At 41.6% G+C, this 18,357-nt stretch overlaps 4 protein-coding genes across 5 annotated transcripts in view; 2 read left to right on the forward strand and 2 right to left on the reverse strand.

Moving 5' to 3' along the window:
• Positions 1 to 796: 796 nt before the first annotated feature.
• Positions 797 to 3,614, forward strand: LOC148326411 (ADP-ribosylation factor 1-like). Of its 2 annotated transcripts, none has more exons than XM_088310686.1 (5): positions 797 to 928; positions 1,394 to 1,604; positions 1,678 to 1,788; positions 2,262 to 2,386; positions 2,619 to 3,614. In XM_088310686.1, the coding sequence occupies exons 2-5, from the start codon at positions 1,442 to 1,444 to the stop codon at positions 2,775 to 2,777; spliced, it is 558 nt and encodes a 185-aa protein (XP_088166812.1). In that variant the 5' UTR covers positions 797 to 928; positions 1,394 to 1,441; the 3' UTR covers positions 2,778 to 3,614. The 2 variants fall into 2 exon arrangements, with proteins under 2 accessions (XP_088166812.1, XP_088166813.1); XM_088310687.1 differs by having other exon boundaries at positions 812 to 928; positions 1,505 to 1,604.
• A 2,281-nt stretch (positions 3,615 to 5,895) lies between these two features.
• Positions 5,896 to 10,800, reverse strand: c12h1orf35 (chromosome 12 C1orf35 homolog). The gene is made up of 8 exons (XM_088310520.1): positions 10,143 to 10,800; positions 8,918 to 9,065; positions 8,785 to 8,830; positions 8,605 to 8,687; positions 8,255 to 8,327; positions 7,799 to 7,878; positions 7,372 to 7,491; positions 5,896 to 6,460 (listed from the first exon to the last, which is right to left on the reverse strand). The coding sequence occupies exons 1-8, from the start codon at positions 10,237 to 10,239 to the stop codon at positions 6,205 to 6,207; spliced, it is 903 nt and encodes a 300-aa protein (XP_088166646.1). The 5' UTR covers positions 10,240 to 10,800; the 3' UTR covers positions 5,896 to 6,204.
• guk1a (guanylate kinase 1a) lies at positions 10,671 to 15,890 on the forward strand. The gene is made up of 7 exons (XM_088310521.1): positions 10,671 to 10,838; positions 12,335 to 12,448; positions 12,995 to 13,036; positions 13,113 to 13,348; positions 14,019 to 14,103; positions 14,193 to 14,278; positions 15,147 to 15,890. The coding sequence occupies exons 1-7, from the start codon at positions 10,805 to 10,807 to the stop codon at positions 15,183 to 15,185; spliced, it is 636 nt and encodes a 211-aa protein (XP_088166647.1). The 5' UTR covers positions 10,671 to 10,804; the 3' UTR covers positions 15,186 to 15,890.
• Positions 15,885 to 18,357, reverse strand: part of obscnb (obscurin, cytoskeletal calmodulin and titin-interacting RhoGEF b) — a 48,628-nt gene continuing 46,155 nt past the window's right edge. Inside the window, exon 80 of the mRNA XM_088310213.1 lies at positions 15,885 to 18,000. Coding sequence (XP_088166339.1) covers positions 16,941 to 18,000 — 1,060 coding nt within the window. The 3' untranslated portion in view covers positions 15,885 to 16,940. The remainder of the gene's footprint in view (positions 18,001 to 18,357) is intronic.

Here is an 18,357-nt window from a genome sequence, read left to right on the forward strand (position 1 = left end):
GCCAAACACAAATTATGGTTTTGGGGGGGGCAGTGTTATGACCCTTCTCTGTGTGGTCCGTCACCAGCTCATAAACTCCACTGGCCTCCTGCTGCCCCCCCTGCTGGGGGTAGCCGGCATAGTTGACCCTGGTTAAAATTCAACTGGCTCCTCAATGAGCTCTTTTTTTTTCCTCAATGACCTGCTCTGCTTAAAAAGAAAAAGGAAGTGGATTGATTGTTGTTTAAAACACAGCACTACTACTAATACCTTTGCTGATTTACTTGGAAATAATAGTAGGTTTGTGTTCTTAGTCATTATTAATATTTATTCTGATTCAAGATTTAATGTTCAATGCTCATTTTTAAAGTGGTAAAAGAAAAATACACTATGAGAGTAGTGGTAATCTTAAAATAAAGTGGCATATTTTAAGATGTTTTCCCATTTTTATCAAAATATTTTTATTGAATATGTACAGCTTGTATCTAAAAAACACAGATCTTATATATACGACTGTTCTCGAAAATATAAACATGTTCATCTAAAGAATATATATGTTTTGTTGTTGTAATGTAAAAAAATATACACTACTTTGATCTTGGGGGGGTTGAACCTGTCAAAATCACATGACATTTTACGTCGAAAACTTCTTTATACTCGATGGTATATACTTTTTTAAATATAGGAACTTGCCCACAAAACTGTGCACCTTTATTATTATAAAATTACTTTAATTAGAGTGAAGAATTGTATTTATTTTTTTTTACTCCTTTTTTAAAAACAGCTATGCCTAATGAAGTGCCCCTTTTGACCACAGGGGGCGATGTCCCGCGGAAAGGACGGAAGGAACGCGGAAGAGAAGCCACGGCGGAAGTTGGGACGTGTCAAATTGTCGCCATTTCCCAGTTGAAGGAAACGCCTCGAAGACGCCACAGCGTAAAAGTTCCCGGTAAGTGATCAGCTGAGAAACCACTTCAACTTCGTCTTTTCTCGCGTCGTGTTTCGTTATAAACGAGGCGCAGCGTTGATTACAAGCGGCCGAGCTAAAAGCTTATCTACGCAAGCTGTTAAATGCTAACCTAACCGGTTGAGTAACTTTGCCGAAGCGTAAAATCGTCTGTTTTCGTTAAGGCACCAAGTTTAAATAACCACTCAAATGAGTGCCGCTGTAAAGTTTAGTTCGCGACATAAAGTTTTTTTGCTTCCGTGATGACTTGATGTTGTACTTGTCAATTGCATCCATATTAGCATTAGCATTAGCACTGAAAACAAGCGGCTTATTTCCGTGTAATTTGATATTCGACTCGTCATCGACACCAATCGGTGCTTATTTGGTTTTAACGTTCTTACTTTATTTCCATGTATTTCAATATTCAAGTATTCATCATATATGCTTGGGTGTTGTTTTTAATAGCGCTTCCCATTTCTGCGACGTCACTTGAGCGCGTCGCGCAACCAGTCGATGCGAGAAGATTCAGACATGGGAAACATGATTGCAAACCTGTTTAAATTCTTGGGCAAAAAGGAAATGAGGATCCTCATGGTGGGCTTGGATGCCGCTGGCAAAACCACCATTTTGTACAAGCTCAAACTCGGGGAGATTGTCACCACCATTCCAACAATAGGTAATTCACATTGATGTTTGTCAGTGTTTTGGGTAAGAACATTTATAACATGATCGTACTTTCTGCTTGGCAGGTTTTAATGTGGAGACGGTGGAGTACAAGAACATCAGCTTTACGGTGTGGGACGTCGGCGGTCAGGACAAGATTCGGCCGCTGTGGCGTCATTACTTTCAGAACACGCAAGGCATGTGTGAAAGCATCACACTGTATTCCATGGAAATGATGTAACTGTTGTGCCGAATAAGCACATTTTTTACAGAATGTTCTAAACCCACGCAGGGAAACTAGTTGTTTCTCTTTTCAAACATCTCTAATGTGGCTTGTCTCACTGCCTCACTTTAGAGAGCTCACTGCTCTGAAAACGGATGCAGTGACAGACAAGACACTGTCATGGTTTAAAGTTAACAGTATGAATTACTGAACAAGTAATGCTGTCTTTTTATAACTTTGGTATAATGTAGGAGAAGTAGCTGTGAGGAGCATGTGCTCACCGCATATCTTTTGGCAAATATATTGGTAGCTAAGAAGGATTAATTCGATACACTGTTTATAACAGTATCACAGCTGCTCGAGGAGAAAACGCCCTTTTGCACAAGTTTTGTTTGTTTGTGTGTGTGTGTGCGCGTTTACCCCACCTAAAGTGTGTTTCTGTCGCAGGTCTCATCTTTGTGGTGGATAGCAATGACAGAGAACGATGTAGTGAGGCGCGCGAGGAGCTCATGAGGATGTTGTCGGAGGACGAACTGAGTGGCGCTATGCTATTAGTTTTTGCTAATAAACAGGTGAGCTGGTTGCCTGAATTTGTTTTCAGAGTTCTGATTTACGTGCATGAAAATAGCACAACAAAATCGTACAAACGCCCCCAAGTATGTTCAACATCAGCAGACTTGCACAAGGAGAAAAACAATCTAAATGTCACCAACCATTAATTTCCATTTAGTTTTCCAAGACCCTTTTCAAGCATTCTCGTCCTGTTGGGTTTCATTTGAAATGAATGCGCTGTGGTGTTGCCAGGACCTGCCCAATGCCATGACGGCAGCTGAGATCACAGACAAGCTGGGTCTTCACTCCCTACGCGGCCGACAATGGTACATCCAGGCGACCTGCGCCACAAACGGGGAAGGCCTCTACGAGGGACTTGATTGGTTGTCCAACAGGCTCAAGAATAACTAACAGTCACCTCATTATTATTTTTTTCTTTACATTCTGCCTTTACTGAGCGATTGTTACCGCAGACATACTGGACGACTACTCCGTTCGGCCAAAGCTGACACGTTTGTATTTTTATGTAAGTCTAATAGATTTTGGTAATGGGCCAGCTTTACGTGACTTTTTTTTTTTTCCCTAGTCTGATTTGTTTGACTCTCAGTTGGGTGATTAATAAGGGAAGTGTGAAATCAACTTTTCCCAGCAGACATAATATCAATTGGTCAAAAAAAAATGCACTTGCGGCAATTTGCCAGATTATCAATCTCCAAGCTGCTTCCTATTTGTAAACACTGGAATGTTTTATGCAACATATCCTGTTGGAATGGCATTTTCTTTTTTATTTCGTCTGTCTCAGGTCCACGTTTGCCTTAAAGAGCATACACTAACTGAAAACCAATGCACAACTTTTCACACCTTGTACTGGTGGCATCGTGACAGTACAATGTCATGGTTGTCCTTAATGCCTTTTAGGAAGTAAGGCAAAGCTTTTCAAAAGCAATACATATTTTTTCTACATTTTCTGCTTTGCACGTTGGCACGTTTGGTGTAGAGAGAAAACTATATTATGCCTTCATCCAGAAAGAAAAGTGTTGCCTCTTGTTTTTCCCTCACTGTTACTGCACAGCTCTTAATATATCCGGGGGTCGGGTGGTTTTGTGATTTATAACTTGACAGTTTTGATTTAATCTTTTGGTGTTGTGAGTAAAGAAGCACTGTAATTAAAGTGAATGGATTCAATGTATGTGAAAGTGATTTTTCTTTGTACTATGCAATAAAAGTGGTGCAATGTTCCAAAATTAACCGTGAATGCCATTAATCCGGAATGATTTGCTATTCTTTTAAGACACTTGCCTCAAACGGGGTACACAGTTTTTTTAAATGTGCAGAACACCACACAAGACGACGAAACGGGCTGTCCTCAAGTTGACAAAGCACAGCACACTAATCGCGTACTACCAAGACTGACCTGTGAATGAGCAAGATGCTACTGAATTTTTTTTGGGGGGGGGATTAAAGTAAGGCTGATATTTACTCTCCTTCAGCAGCAATTACTGTCCAGTCTTTTGGCTATGACACCACAACGCAATCTTTGGGCAGTTTGGCCCATTCCTATTTGCAGCACCTCTCACACTCCATCAAAGTGGATGGCGAGAATCGGTGCATAGCCAATTTCAGACCTTTCCAGGGATGTTCTTTCTGACTAGTCTGGGCTCTGGCTGGCCCATTTGAGAGACATTCATGATTGTCCTTCAGCCACCCCTTTCATATCTTGGCTGTGTGCTTTCGGGTCAAAGATCAACCCAGTCTGAGGTCACGCAAACCGAGTTATCCTACCTAAAAATGCTCAGCAAATGAAGTGGGGAATTACTTTAATTTACTTTTGGGTAGCTTCTATCTTGTCTCGATTGATGAACAGCTAAAGAAAAAAAGCGGGTGGTCATCGCTGCCCTCATTAGGTGACCCAGGGGGGAGCAATGTGCTGCCTGTGGCTGTAGGACACTTGAATGTTCAGCCTGAAGCAGCAAGTGACCTGCGGCGTGCACACTGCGCCGAGAAGGGCATTCTTGCAGGTTGATTAGGCTGCTATGGTTCAAGCAGCCAAGCTTAAAAAATGGAGGTGGTGGCAAAGGGGCGGGGAGGACAAGTCCAGGGCTGCTCATAGGGAGGCTTTGTGTGGGCCGTCCTCTCCTGCTGCTCCATCAGCTTGGTTTGTGTGTGGCACGCTAACGCATTAAAAAAAAAAAGGGGGGGTCTTCAATGAATCCCTTGCTCTTTTTTTTTTTTTTTTTTTTAAGTGCCCCCCCCCCCCCCCCCTGCTCAGAGCACATCATGCAAACACAACACAAGGCTCAATTCGGAGCAGCTCTGACAATGGAAGTGTACCAGTCGGAGGCGCGAACCTTGAAGGGATTAAACCGGTCTCTAGTAGCATTATTGAGGGGCGGGGGATGCCTACAAGTTCCAAGTCATCATTTACAACTGATTTTATTTTTATATTAAATGCTAAATTTAATTGATTTTGTTCAAGGCTCAAACTAAATGATTAACTGCACGGGTTATAATTTAAGTCTGATTTTAACTTAAGAATCTCTTTTCCACTGGATAATAAAAGAAAAACGAAATAGAACGACTCACCCTGTGAAGACAAGTCACAAAAAGTAGAATCTGCTCATTTTATGATGCCCGCTGTCGGCCGCAGTCTGCCTCCTGAGAGTCGACACGACTTTAGCGTCGCTAAATGTCCGAAACATAACCAGTCGGGGTTGGTGTGCACATTCTTGCTCTTGTGCGCTTCGGCCTGTGTATGTGGAGTATCGATTGGAAGGGTGTTTTTGATTTTGGGACTGATGTCATTTTTACATGCAAACCCAAGTGTTAAATGTTAACGTCAAAGAGGCATTCCTTCAATACAAGCATACCACAACCACTCTAAAATAAAAGTATAATTACGTAAAACTACTCACCGTTTCAATACGCCGCTTGACACAGTGGTTCCGCTGTCATTTTCTTTGCGCGTCGTCACCCTTTCAAGTATAGGATATTTGGGTTAGCATCTGTTTGGTAACATCACAAGGATGTCTTAACCTTTGTATGATAAAAGTCAACTCAATTCAAACGACTCACCCTTGGATGACGCCTGACACAGTGGAGATTGTTGGCCAGCTTCTCTGGGTCATTTTCATGCTGGCGTTACGCTTTTGTGACATTCGGGTTAGCGATTTGCTTGGTCAAACCAGTACAGGGATGTCTTAAACATGTTAATAAAAGTGCAATCAAGTAAAATTACTCAACTTTTGGAGAGAGTTGAAATAATGGCGAACCTCTCTGGTCCTTTTCATGCTTGTCATTAGAGGTGACGCGTTACGATTTCAGCGAAATAATATTGACGTCAGTATTTGCGTAGTAACTGTAAAAATATACCTTCTTAACAACTGTATAAACATAAACCAAAAGTAAAACTACTCACCCTTTGAAGACGTGTGACCTAATGGAGGTTGTTGGTGAGCTTCTCTGGTTGTTTTCAAATTATAGTTATACAGCTTGTGCATTTAATGCAATTGACAATCAGTCGAATAAATTCAATTGATGTATTTAATGTACTCAGTCAGATATACTTCCTGATCTGTGGCAATCTGAGGTATCGTGTTAGTCGTAAGGCTTAGTTAGTAAGATGGCAAAAAATAACTAAAGGCCAATTCTGAATGTTATTTCGAAGGTTTAATCATTGTGATTGCGGGTAAAAAACAACAAATCGGTCATAAAAGGCCATCAACAAAAATGGCCCTCAAAGCCTCCATTAGGTAAATGAGGTCTTCAGGAGCGGTCAAGCTTCTGAAGAGCGTCTTTATGAGAGAGCGAGTGGGAGGGGCGGGGTTGGCGAAGAAGCACATTAGCTGTCCGAGTCAGTGTCGTGGCGTCGCCTGCGGCTTTGTGCGGCACCGCCAGGGGCCGTCTTGTGGCCCGAGGGGTTACGGGGGACAGGGGACCCCCCGTCTGAGGAGTCTGTGTCGTGGCGCTGCTGTCGATGATGGGGGCGTGGGGGCTGCTGCTGTGCCTTTGCTCCCCCCCTTGAATGGCTGTCATGGGGTCTGGCTCCACTCTGACTGTGGTATGATGGATTAGGATGGTGGTGGTCCTTTCGGGACCTGAAGAGCAATAGACAGCAGATAATCGGACTGCGGCTTCTCATCCGCTCTTCAATCATGAAAACTAACCGTTGCAATTGTTCTGCGAAGGCAGACATTTTGGAGATAAGAATCCAAGTTGCCTCCGTAGAGTTGTGTGCGTTCTATTACTCTCACATCGGATGAAAGAATTTTGTCAATAGTAGCATTTTTTTCATCTCCAATGTCAATGTAGAGACAGGCTCGGCTCAGCTCAGTGAAAGAACAAATTCATATAATAAGAATTAGTGGAATACTTCATTTATTTTGGTAGTTACATGTAAAAATTAAAACTGAATGACCTAATTTTTTTATACACTTCATTATTACACCAAAAGCTAAGAAAAACTTCCAGACATAATAACTATATATAATATAAGACACCATCAAAAAGCTTTTGCAGATAATAGAGAAATTAGGGATGAATTGCCATTTCATGACTCTGGACAATGAGTTCCACTTTTCAAACTTTACTGATATAAATAAATGTTTCAATAATATTTTAATACTGTATATTATTTATATATTATTATTATTATAATCAAGCCTGATTTATTTTTCTTTAAAATTATTTTAAAAAAACAAAACAAAGTGTTGCATACATTGTACGCATTTGTTATATTTCCGAATAAAAGCCCCCATGTTAACTTTTGGAATTATTATTATTTGTATTAATAAATGCCTGACCGCCATGCACTTGAGTCAAATCCTTTTTGGACTGCCTCCGCTTTACTGGACAGCATCAGGCTCACAATTCGAGTCCACATTTTTAAAAAGTCAAGCACAGTGTGAGTGACGCCTTAGCGCCCTCTAGTGAAGCTTTTTCAATCCGCAGAAATGCATCTGAACGCAAAACACATGGTTTCCTAAAATGTGCTTGCTCGTAAACCAACCTCTTCCTGTCATCATCTGAATCCGAGGAGAATGAGTCACTTCTCTGCCTCTTCTTTTTCTTCTTCTTCTTTTTCTCCTTTTTGCTCTTCTTTTCTTTCTTTTTCTTCTTACTTTCCTGGCTAAAAAGATTTTAAAAAACAAAAGCTGTGAAGAGCCTGACTGCGACTGCAAAATGATTTTTTTCCAGACAAAAATGATGGACTCCACATTAGGCACACTTGCAGATGACTTGCATTTAAAAGCCTACCTTTAAAAAGATAAAGAACGCTCAACACCGGAAACGCATGTTTATTTTTGTATTGCACCGCAAACACCGACGCTAAAACTGTGAATAAATTAATATTTTTTTGATACAGCTCGTATTGTACTGATCGTAATAGATTATGCAAGTGTGGCTAATGTCGTGTGGTACAAATGCTTTCTCACCGTTGCTCTACCTCTACCTTTTCTGCACTCTCTGATGCCTTTGCAGTTGAGGTTTCCGTACGATTTGCAGTCTTATGGTGCTGAAAGTAACATCAGACAAAAAAAGATTTACTTGTCTCATGTCCCATCAAGTTGTAGATAATAAACCCTTACAAATAAAGAGCCAACTCAAAAGTAGAAATGTATGTCGTGGAACCACCTTCAAAAGTTGAACACAACCTGGAAAGTCACACAAAGTCATCATGCGTGACATGATGCGAGATGATTTCGTGAGAATTCAGCTCAGGCAGCATCCCGAGGATTGATTTATTTTTTTCTTGACTATTTTTTTTTAATTAATCTCAATTAGGAAGAAAATAGGAGTGTCAACCAGCATCATGGAGCAGATTGTGTTCACCTTTGGAGCTTTTCACAACAAATCCAAAAATATTTCTCAATGTTTGTGTTTGGCATTACTGTAAAAACTGGCAGGCCCAATTTAACGGCTTCCTTTTCCTTTTGGGAGAGGATCATTTTCCGTGAGCCGGCGCTGCAAATAGAGACATAAACACACTTGTCAGTCATCAGACTTGGGAGGAGGAGAACACGGCTCTCGTCTGCTTGTTGAGGTTGAATGTCAAGAGGAACATTGTTAATGGGACGCAATTACGACTGGGAAGTGGCCAGTCAGTGCGCTACTACACAATAAGCAAACCTGAACATCTTGTTCATTAAGTAGTGGTTAAATTTGCATTTTTGTATTACACTTATTTAAGAGTCTTTAAAAAAAATTCATACCATGACCCCCAAAAAAAAAAAAGAATCACCTGGAGCTTCCCAATCCAGAGAGCCGATCCACATTCTTTTCTTCACCATCATCGTCATCTCTTCGACACATATCTGCCAAATCCTGCGTGAATGTCGGCCATTTGGGTTAACGGATTTCTTTCTTCAAAATGGCAAAAAAGAAACTTTGAGGTCAAAGAAAACAAGATGGAATACAGCACCTCTTTTGTCAGTCCAGTGGGTTGTCTCTTTATAACCTTGTGACCTCTGTATTGACAATGACAACACATTACACTTTTAGACAGATTTATTCTTTTACCAATTACGGTAAAACTTTCCGTGTGGCACACTTACAAGGCAGCCATCAATGCGTCGTGTTCTGCAGCCTTGACAGCAGCGAGCTCCTCCTCTTTAGTCCGGGCGCGGCCTGTTTTGTCTTTAGCGTACCATGTCAGATCTTTTCCTTTTTGCCATCGACCCACTGGAGCCATGAGAGAATTTCCTGAAAGAAAGAACAAAAACACTAAAATGTGGAAAACTATTTTATCCATAAGAAATACAGCGTGTCCTCGGTTCTGTATCTTTAGCGCCAACATAATCCGAATTTGTGCCTGAGCCTGAAAAGACTATAGTTAATCACTCACCAACGCAAATGTAGTAGTTAAGTGATAATTGCTCTTACATCTAATACAGATCAGTGATGACCCAAAAGTGTGCCATGGGAGCTCAGGGTGTATTTGTATGACAAATATGATCACAAATATATCTTGCTTTGTCTACCTATGACGGCGATGCATAGTGATGGACAGAATACTTCAAATGTCTTCCATCAGATGGGAGAACCTTTTGCCATCCATAAAACAGAATAGTTCAAATATCTCAGCGAAAATATCAGATTTGTGTTTTGTTAATCGGGCCCACATTTCACACTTGTCACTGAAGTGATTGATATGAGATCATTATTTCAGTATTCATACTTTTTCTGACTGATTGGTTGTTTGTCTTGAGATTTTCCTAATGCAAAACAGAAACCTCAGCTCAATAAAGGCTGGGATGTAAATAACACCTTGAGTATGGGGAGAAAGGACAATGGCATATTTAGTTTGCACAATTCATCAATAATACAGTAAATATATATTTTTTAAAGCATGGCTTTATTTGACAGATCCAAATCACTTCGGGCCATCTGAGCATCTTGTAAATATTTCCAAGCAGTCTGATATCCTAGGACATAATTCAAATATAGTGTCAAATTCATATTATTTGAGTTAATGCAGCAATTCGCAAACACAGTGGCCAGCATGTTGACCTAGTTGAAAGGGGGGCTCAAATAGCGGAGCGGCTACGTGGATCAATTCTGGGTGGGCGATGAATTGGACTTAAGCGGAACACGGGACTAGTTAAAAACAAATAAGAATCCATCAAGAATCTCTGTGATGAAGGACACGGCGGTGGAAAGTAAGAAACACGCTAGGACGCCGCGTTAGCACGTTCACTAATTTATTAGCTCTTGTATGACTGCTTGTGCTTGCTATCTAGCTAAAACACGCTTGTTGTTAGCATTGCTTTGCACACTTACCCAGATAATTCTCTCGGTGTTTGTCTACCTTGACGTCATCCCAGTTGAACTGGTCCTGGCCTCCTCGAACCCCTCCGGCTCTCGAAGAACCGAACATTTTTGTCCTTCCTCACTTTCTTTTTATTGGAAAAGCCAAGGCGCCTGTTAAATTTAGCTAGTTAGCTTTAGCCACACGGTAGCGGCCTCCGTCGTTCTTACATCCGGGTACTTGCTTAATCCTTCCCCTGGGTTCGCTGTGCGACTTTCCCCCGGTGCGATTTGACTGTTACATTTTTTACACATAAATATGGACATGTATTTACATGAATGGAAAATACTACTGACGTCACTCGATCACTCAATATTTCCCTCAATGTAGTTTTCTCAATGCGTAGCAGAGTTTCAAATTACAATTAATTAAACAATTTTAAGCACCGTATGCTTTTTGGATTAAAAATCCTTTTATAAATCTGCCCGTGTTTTATTGTTTTCGTGTCGTGTAAACGTGCACATCCCGTCGCTCACGCACTCAGCTTGTTTACGTTCTCGGTCGCTTGGTAGTGACGTAGGAGGCACGACACCAACGCAAAATGTCTCTCCGAGCGAAGGAGCTCATCCTGAGCCCGAGGACGAGCACAATCCCTCGGGGACGTCCTCAGAAGGTGACGTCTAAGTAACCGCCGATGTATATGAGATATTTCGCCCGGCTTTACTCAGGTAGGACGAACAAATGTGTTTATTTGTTCCATATCTCCACAGTGATCAGCTGTGGCAAAGGCTGCCTTTGAGATGCTACAATTCCTTTTTTTTTTTTTTTTGCCTGTTAAGACTTTTTGTAGACGTTTTATAATCACTTGGTGTTTTCTTTCATATTGCAAAATGTTATTCAGAAGTCACACGTTATGCATCGGTTTATCACTTCTTCCCATGAGTGCAATATAGTTGATATTTTAATCGCGTCTTTGCTTATGAAACTACAATCGAGGAAGAACAGAAATTGGATCAGGGTGGAAGTTTGAAATACTTAGCAACCAACATGTCGGACCGAAACAGGCATTGTTATCGTGCTGTAACTCGATTGTAATATGCATTTACATATTATGTTTGCAGACAGTAGATGACTGTTCCTGCCCAACCATTGCGAATGAATCTCACATGATTTGCTTGCAATGAGAGTCAGCAGGAGTTGATTAAAGTCAAATATCTAATTTCCTGTCATGCTGCACAAGTTTGGTGTTGCAAGTCTGTCAGTGGTTGTGGTGTCGTATAGATCAATTTTATTTCCAGTCATTGCTTTTTATTTACTTAAAGTAAAACGATTTAGTATATAAACTGAAAAAAAGACCATCATTAAATCTGGTATTTTCTAAAAAATGCCACATTGATGTCTAATTGTGTCAATCAAAAGAAAATCAATTAGTGTATGGGATCCGGATTTTTAAAAACCTCTTTGGCTGTATGAAGTTGGGATTAAAATAGACAAGGATCATCAATGTGGGAGTGGAAGAAAGGAAGTCCCTGGGCCTTTAAAGGAAGAGACAATGGACACAAGGACTCTTGTCATTTGCACCTGCAAACACAACAAGGCGGCATCGGGATCGCTTGGAGACGAGAACGCTATTAAATGCAGCCTTTTTTTTTTTGCTAAATTGCTGTGCGAATTTTCTGCATGTCAGCTATCACCCTGCCAACCCTCTCTTGACACTAATCGACGCCCCATCTGACATTTAATGTAATTATTGCATGTGATGGTTTAAAACCTCTGTGATAATGTAACTCTCGCTTCCCGATTGCTCTCGTCACATTTTTTGTGCATTACTAGGACGGGTATGTCAATTTAGCCCAAGCCTGTCCGTCTGGCTCGGCTCAATTGAGAGTGCTATCTGAACTGTGAGCACTCAGGCAAGGCAAGGAGGGAAAGAATCTTTTTCATGAGTCAGGCACGGCTGATAGTAAAAGGTGCGCATTGCAACGGAGCTCAGATACGGTGGTGGTGACTGGGATATCGCAGGTTTTTGCGTTCCTGCTTCCACAAGCGGAAAACTCCTCTGTAATTTGAGCCGAATAATGACTCCACGAGGGTGTTGATTGCACGTCTTGGAAAAGTCTCGTTTGTCAGCCTGGAAACCTGCAATGTTGTTTTCAGTCAAAGTTATGAGTCAGCCTCTCAATTTCCAGTGTGCCCTCTTTCCCTCTCTTCTGTCTTTTTTTAGCTATGGCTGGACCCAGGCCCGTGGTGCTGAGCGGCCCATCCGGGGCGGGCAAAAGCACTTTGCTCAAGAAGCTCATGAAAGAATACAGTGGCGTCTTTGGCTTCAGCGTCTCGCGTGAGTTGTTCTGTTGTTCTCTTTCAATTTCATCTGTTTACGACATGGTGACGTTTAACTGAGGTTATGTTAATTCCTTTGTAAATTTATGAGAAGAAATGTGATGAGGCTGGCAGCACTGAGTGGTTAAAAAAAATCGAGCGCGAACCCCCTTAAAAACCATCAAAGCATTGATTGTACTTTCGTTTGTGGAGGCAGCACTTTATCACCAAGCAGCTCAATTACACTTATAAATTAGTATGCGGAACGTTCAGTGCATATTATTATTATTATTTTTTTAAGCTACTCAACTGTCACTATAGGCTACTTTTACATATGGACTTTGTTTAGAAAATAATCTCAGAGCCTCACGCCCGCTGTCTGTCGACTATTAGTTCCGTTATTAATAAAACTGAATTGCGGGTAAATACAATGTGTCAACGTTTACTTTTTTCCCATAAAACAATTCTATAAAATACAAAATGACTCCATATTGAAGTGATCATTTTCTCGGTGCATGGACGGTCCCGATCCATATTTATAACACGATTTTGGTTCCTCGCTCAGATACAACAAGAAACCCACGACCTGGAGAAGAGAATGGCAAAGGTGCTTCTGATTTTCTCCTCTTTTTGTTATACGTGACAACATCATTATCATGTGACCTCCCCGTCCGCTTTTCCAGATTACCATTACGTCACACGGGAAGCCATGCAGACCGCCATCGATAAAGGCGAATTCATTGAGAGCGCCGAGTTTTCCGGGAACATGTACGGGACGAGCCGAGCCGCCGTGCAGGCCGTCAAAGCACGCAACCTCATCTGCATACTCGACATCGACATGCAAGGGGTGAAGAATATCAAGAAGACAGACCTCAATCCCATCTACATCTCCATCCAGCCTCCATCTTTGGATGTCCTGGTGAGAAAAAACAAACAAAAAAAAAAAAACGATATGCAGGCGGTCCTCGCTTTACGATTGAGTTCTGTTCCTATGGCTGCAACACAACTCGAATTTGCATTCTATGACCTCATATTCTCAGTATGCGGCGTAAAGTAGTTAATTGCACCTCGTTTGTTTAAAAATGTTGTAAAGCGAGGAACCCGTTTGTGCGTCACAGCAGGGCAAATTATAAACACACTGCCATATATATATATTATACTATTGTTCCTTTTTTAAATAAATAAATAAAAATAATTAAAAAATACTCATGATTAGGGTTGGGTGATTACAGATAGCAGGTTTCCGTATCGGGCCGATCGGGTACTCTTGGAGGCTGCCAGTACCGGCCACCATTACTTAAGGGAAAAGAAAAATTGATATTGAGTAAGTCCTCCTTGGCAGTAGTTGGCGCTATACTGCAACAGTTTGACACAAAGGCAAATCATCATTTGAATTGTCAGAATTACGTAAATGTGTTTTTTTTTGTTTCATTTACTGCCATTGACGGATTAAGACGTCAAAGATCCTTTTTTTTTTAACTCGACCGGTAGTGAATGACTTAAGTACTAGCGGTACGGGTGAATACTCAAAGGGAGTACTTGTTCTTGACAATAAACCTGTCCTAGTCATGCTTTTCGTATTCATTCAGGAAGCCCGTCTGAGAGCAAGACAAACAGAGACGGAAGAAAGCCTGAAGAGGCGCTTGGATGCCGCCAAAGTGGATATTGAGTTAGGTAAGTTATTTTTTTGGGGGGGCGTGGGGGGGTTTGTTTACAGTATGAAGATCATGAAGTCCAGAACCCGTATTTGTATTCCCGTGCAGGTAAAGAACCCAACATGTTTGACGTCATCATCGTCAATGCCAACCTGGAAGACGCTTACGGGCGCTTAAGGGATGCTCTTCTTGAGGTGAGCTTAAATTAGATTTCGGTTGACAGTCGTGGCGTCCCACTCAACACGGCTTTCCTTTATGTCGCGTCACGTACACGCAAGCTACCTCAGGAACATAGCGCTTTAATGGTCCGTGTAAAATTATTTAAGGTGTGATTAGGATCGCTGGCAAACAGGGTTAGGCTCGTGGTTCATTTTTACTTTACTGTCCAGTCAGAATTACTGAGAAGGCATTTCTTTTTCTCAGCGTATTGATGAGTAAGCAAGCAGTGACACTTAAAATGGAATTATCACTTTATTACGTCGATAGCAAGTCGAGTTATGGCTCACGTAAAAGAAAATACATTATTTATATAATCGGCCTTAGCTGGTGACAGCTTACACCAAAAATGTTGCTGCACAATCACAATTTGGACGAGCATCTGTACCGAGTTGTAATGCTATATTTTTTTTTATTGCAAGTTTAAAGACGTTACAACGTGATTGTCTCTTGCATGCCACCTTTCATGACATGTAATTATGTTTTCTTATCCATCTTGGATGCTACATTTAATGAATCAGTAACTATTGTGCGTGAAATTCATTTTGCATTTGATCAATCTTTAACCATTGCAAATGGTTTCATTTTCACTTTGATGCGACGTTAAATAAACGGTTGTAATTGTTTTATTTAAGCTCGGCTGCTACATAGAATAATAAACTGCAGCGGTTCTATTTTATTACATGCCGCTTGAGTGATACATTGAATTCATTTTTAACCACAAAGACGTTTATCTTTTATGTTACAGATACAAGCACTGTCTTAAATCTTTGAGTGACAACCCTGAAATGTATTGCACTCAATTTGAAATGACGATGTATAAATATCTTTTTTTTTTCCTTTTAGGAAATCAACATGGTCAAGAAAATCAACATGTCTTCGTAGGACGCAGCATGACATGACACCATTCACTCCTTACAAAACCATCGACCTCGTTGTGAACATTCCATCCAAGAAAGTTGGTCTGGAAAAGCTCCCTGAGCATATTTGTCCAAATATTTAGGTTTACATGTCTTTAGACATAGTTATTATTATCAAAGTGGAAGATGTTTTTTTTTTTAATGACAAGGAGAGCGTTCCTCTTTTTTATAATAATAATTTGTGCTCTAGAAACTTTGCTATGTGTTATGTTGTCAGCTTGCTAGGCAGATGTTTTACCGTATGCAGTCAGCAACAGTTTTTTTTTTTTCTTTTTTCTAAACCGGACATAACTGAACTCATTCCGAGATGTTGACCGACTGGTCTGTCAAGCTAACTTTTATTTGGCCGTTTGTTCGTGAGTCATTGTGCTTTGTGTGATTAATCAGTGTAAAATCATGTGATGATGAAAAAAAAACAACACATCCCTTCACCGAATTTTTGTCAACTGAAACTGAATTCCACTTCATGTTTTACTTTCTGCTCATTTTTATTTAAAAAAAAGGGTGTAGTAGGATTACTGGTATGTTCTATAACATGTAACAAACATGGTGAGCGTGTCAGTTTTTTTTTGTTTGTTTGTTTTTACAATTCTGTGTATTTAACCTGCATTTGAATTTATTTCTGTGAACTTTTGAGGATTCTAACTAAAGGAAATGCCGTGTTTCTTTATTTTAAGTGTCTTGGAATCATTCTAATTAGGACCTCAATTTGCCAGAAAACGCACCCATTTTTATTTTTTGTGTATCCTGGTGAAAAGTTATTTAAGCAAACGGGAACAATTTGTAGATCTTTAACATAAAATATTCTCTTTTTTTAATATTCAGATTTGAACACATTTCAAAGCAAACATGTTTTGCCATTCACAAACAACACATTTGAAAAAAAAAAACCCAAGCAATTGCAATCCTTTGAGAGTGTTCCGAACTACACACAACCCGAATTCTTCAACTCTGGAGGACTTTAATCGCTCTCAATTTAAATCGTCACAAGCGCTTTGGAAAAGCAGCATGCAGTGAAATCATTGAAGTGAACTGAAAACGAGCCCGTGAGCGCACGCTATTGCACCGCATGGACACACTCAGACAAATCATGGCGCTAGAAATGTCGTAACATGAAAAAATGGGTTTCAATATCTCGTCAACTCCTTCTACCGAAAAAAAGATGAACGTGAACGTTTAAAATCGAGCATTGCAAGTAGTTCCTGTTTAAAACAACACAAAGCAACAAAACTTGAATAAGGCACCTAATTCATACCTAAATGCTACCGAGAACGATTTATATGGAAATGTCTAATGCTTCCATCAATTACAATTTGGTGTTTCTGAGTAGAGAATTTTATGATTTATTTATTTAAACGTCGTTTGACTTTGAATTCCGTACAAGCAGCGTGGGTTTATTTCCCCACTCGTTGACGACGTGAATGTACACGTCAATTGGTTGTCTGTCTCTCTGTTCCTTTGAGTGACTTTTTTATTTATTTATTTTTTTTCCCCAGAGTCTCTCACAGAAACAAACATGTTTCCGGTCCTTTCGTGAATCGAAGGTGACGATCACTCAGCTTTTATCGGGATCGCGTCAACACGTGTTACCGTCGCATCTTGAAGTATTTTTGTCACATGGAATGGTTTGTTCAAAGCTGAAAATATACCGAACGTTAGGCGAGGACTCAAACCGATGTCGTTTAAGACTAAGGAGGATGGCGCCGAACAGAATTCCAAGCTACTGGTTCTGCTGCTGCTTGTCGCTAATTTGAAGGGTGAGCGGGTTTCCCACGGATGTATAGCCGGACGTCTGAGTTGATATTTTGGTTTTAAAGCTTCGCTGCCCTCCTTCCACCCGCTGCACCTCGGAGCAGTACGAAGGCTTCACCTCCAGCTCGGCGTGGCTCACTTGGATGGGGACGCGCCTTTCCGACTGGGCGCCGCGAGCTTGCGGCGCATTCGGTGGGAAAAGATTGCCGGGGAGGTGCTCTCTGAAGCGAGAGAAAAATCCGCTCCTCTGCCTCGGAGCCGTGACGGGGCGTCCCACGTTGAGGAGCACCGGTTGACCCACGGCGGACCCGCCAACCTCTCTCTGGAGCACGGAGATCTCACAGGGCTTCTCGGCGGGACTGTCGCCGGTCGTTCCGTAAGATTCTCCTTCCTCTGGGATGTAATCCTCCAAGTCTTCCAGTGCAAGAACGCGACCTCCACGTGTTAGTGTCTTTGCTTCCTGCTTTCCGCCAAGGTCTTCATCATCATCGGGTTCAAAGACCACAATTTGCAGATCCTCCAGGTCTTCACGAGCCTCCCCAGCTGTGGTAAGAACAGATGAGAGCTCACGGGGATCTCCTGAACCAGAAGGAGCCTCCTCTTCCTCCCAGGACGGCATCTGGCCACTGGCGCCGCCTCCCATCTCCACCAAATTGTTGTTGGAATTATTTGCATTCGGGTTCTCCGGAGGAGATCTTTTGGCGGAGCGATCCGAGATGGCCGGTGACACACCCCTCCTCCTGGACAGCCTGGGAGACTTATTGACCTTGTACTCGATCACCTCCTCCACCTCAACCCAATTGGGTTTGCTCTCCACGACACCGCAACTGGCACCCTCGACACCCTCAGCCTCTGTGACGTAGAAGGTTGGCACCGCGCTTTTCCTGGAAGCCGCCATCTTCCTCGTCCTGGTGGTGGAGGTCTCTGAGGTGGTCATCTCCGAGCGGTGGGTTCCAGCGATGGTCATGCCGGGGGACTTGTGCCTCCTCATTCTCGGGTTCTTCACCACTGTGGTGATCGTCTCCTCGCTGTTAATAAACCACCACCGTGGATGTCATTATCCAAGAGGACTCTGCACTGGTTTGGCATGCACTTTTCACACAGACAGTCCAAGCAAGGAAGGAATAGCCAAATGTGACTCCAAAATGCAGCGATCAGACAGTCAATCGTTTATGTAGTGTCATGAGTTGCCGGTTACATTTACATCCTGGTGAGAACAGCCAATCCTTTGGTCCACCATGTGGAAGAATTGTTAGCACGCACGCTTTACATACCACAGCTATGAGTCGCACACACAGCAAGCTTAATGAGGACAAGAACGCAGGTCGCACAAATTTCAGAAAAAAACTTTTGCCGTTCCAACTGCAGTCGCGTAAACAACAAAG

The sequence above is a fragment of the Idiotropiscis lumnitzeri genome, chromosome 12, assembly GCF_059441095.1.
Source record: "Idiotropiscis lumnitzeri isolate Australia: NSW breed Sydney's pygmy pipehorse chromosome 12, RoL_Ilum_1.0, whole genome shotgun sequence".
NCBI classification, from domain to species: Eukaryota; Metazoa; Chordata; class Actinopteri; order Syngnathiformes; family Syngnathidae; genus Idiotropiscis; species Idiotropiscis lumnitzeri.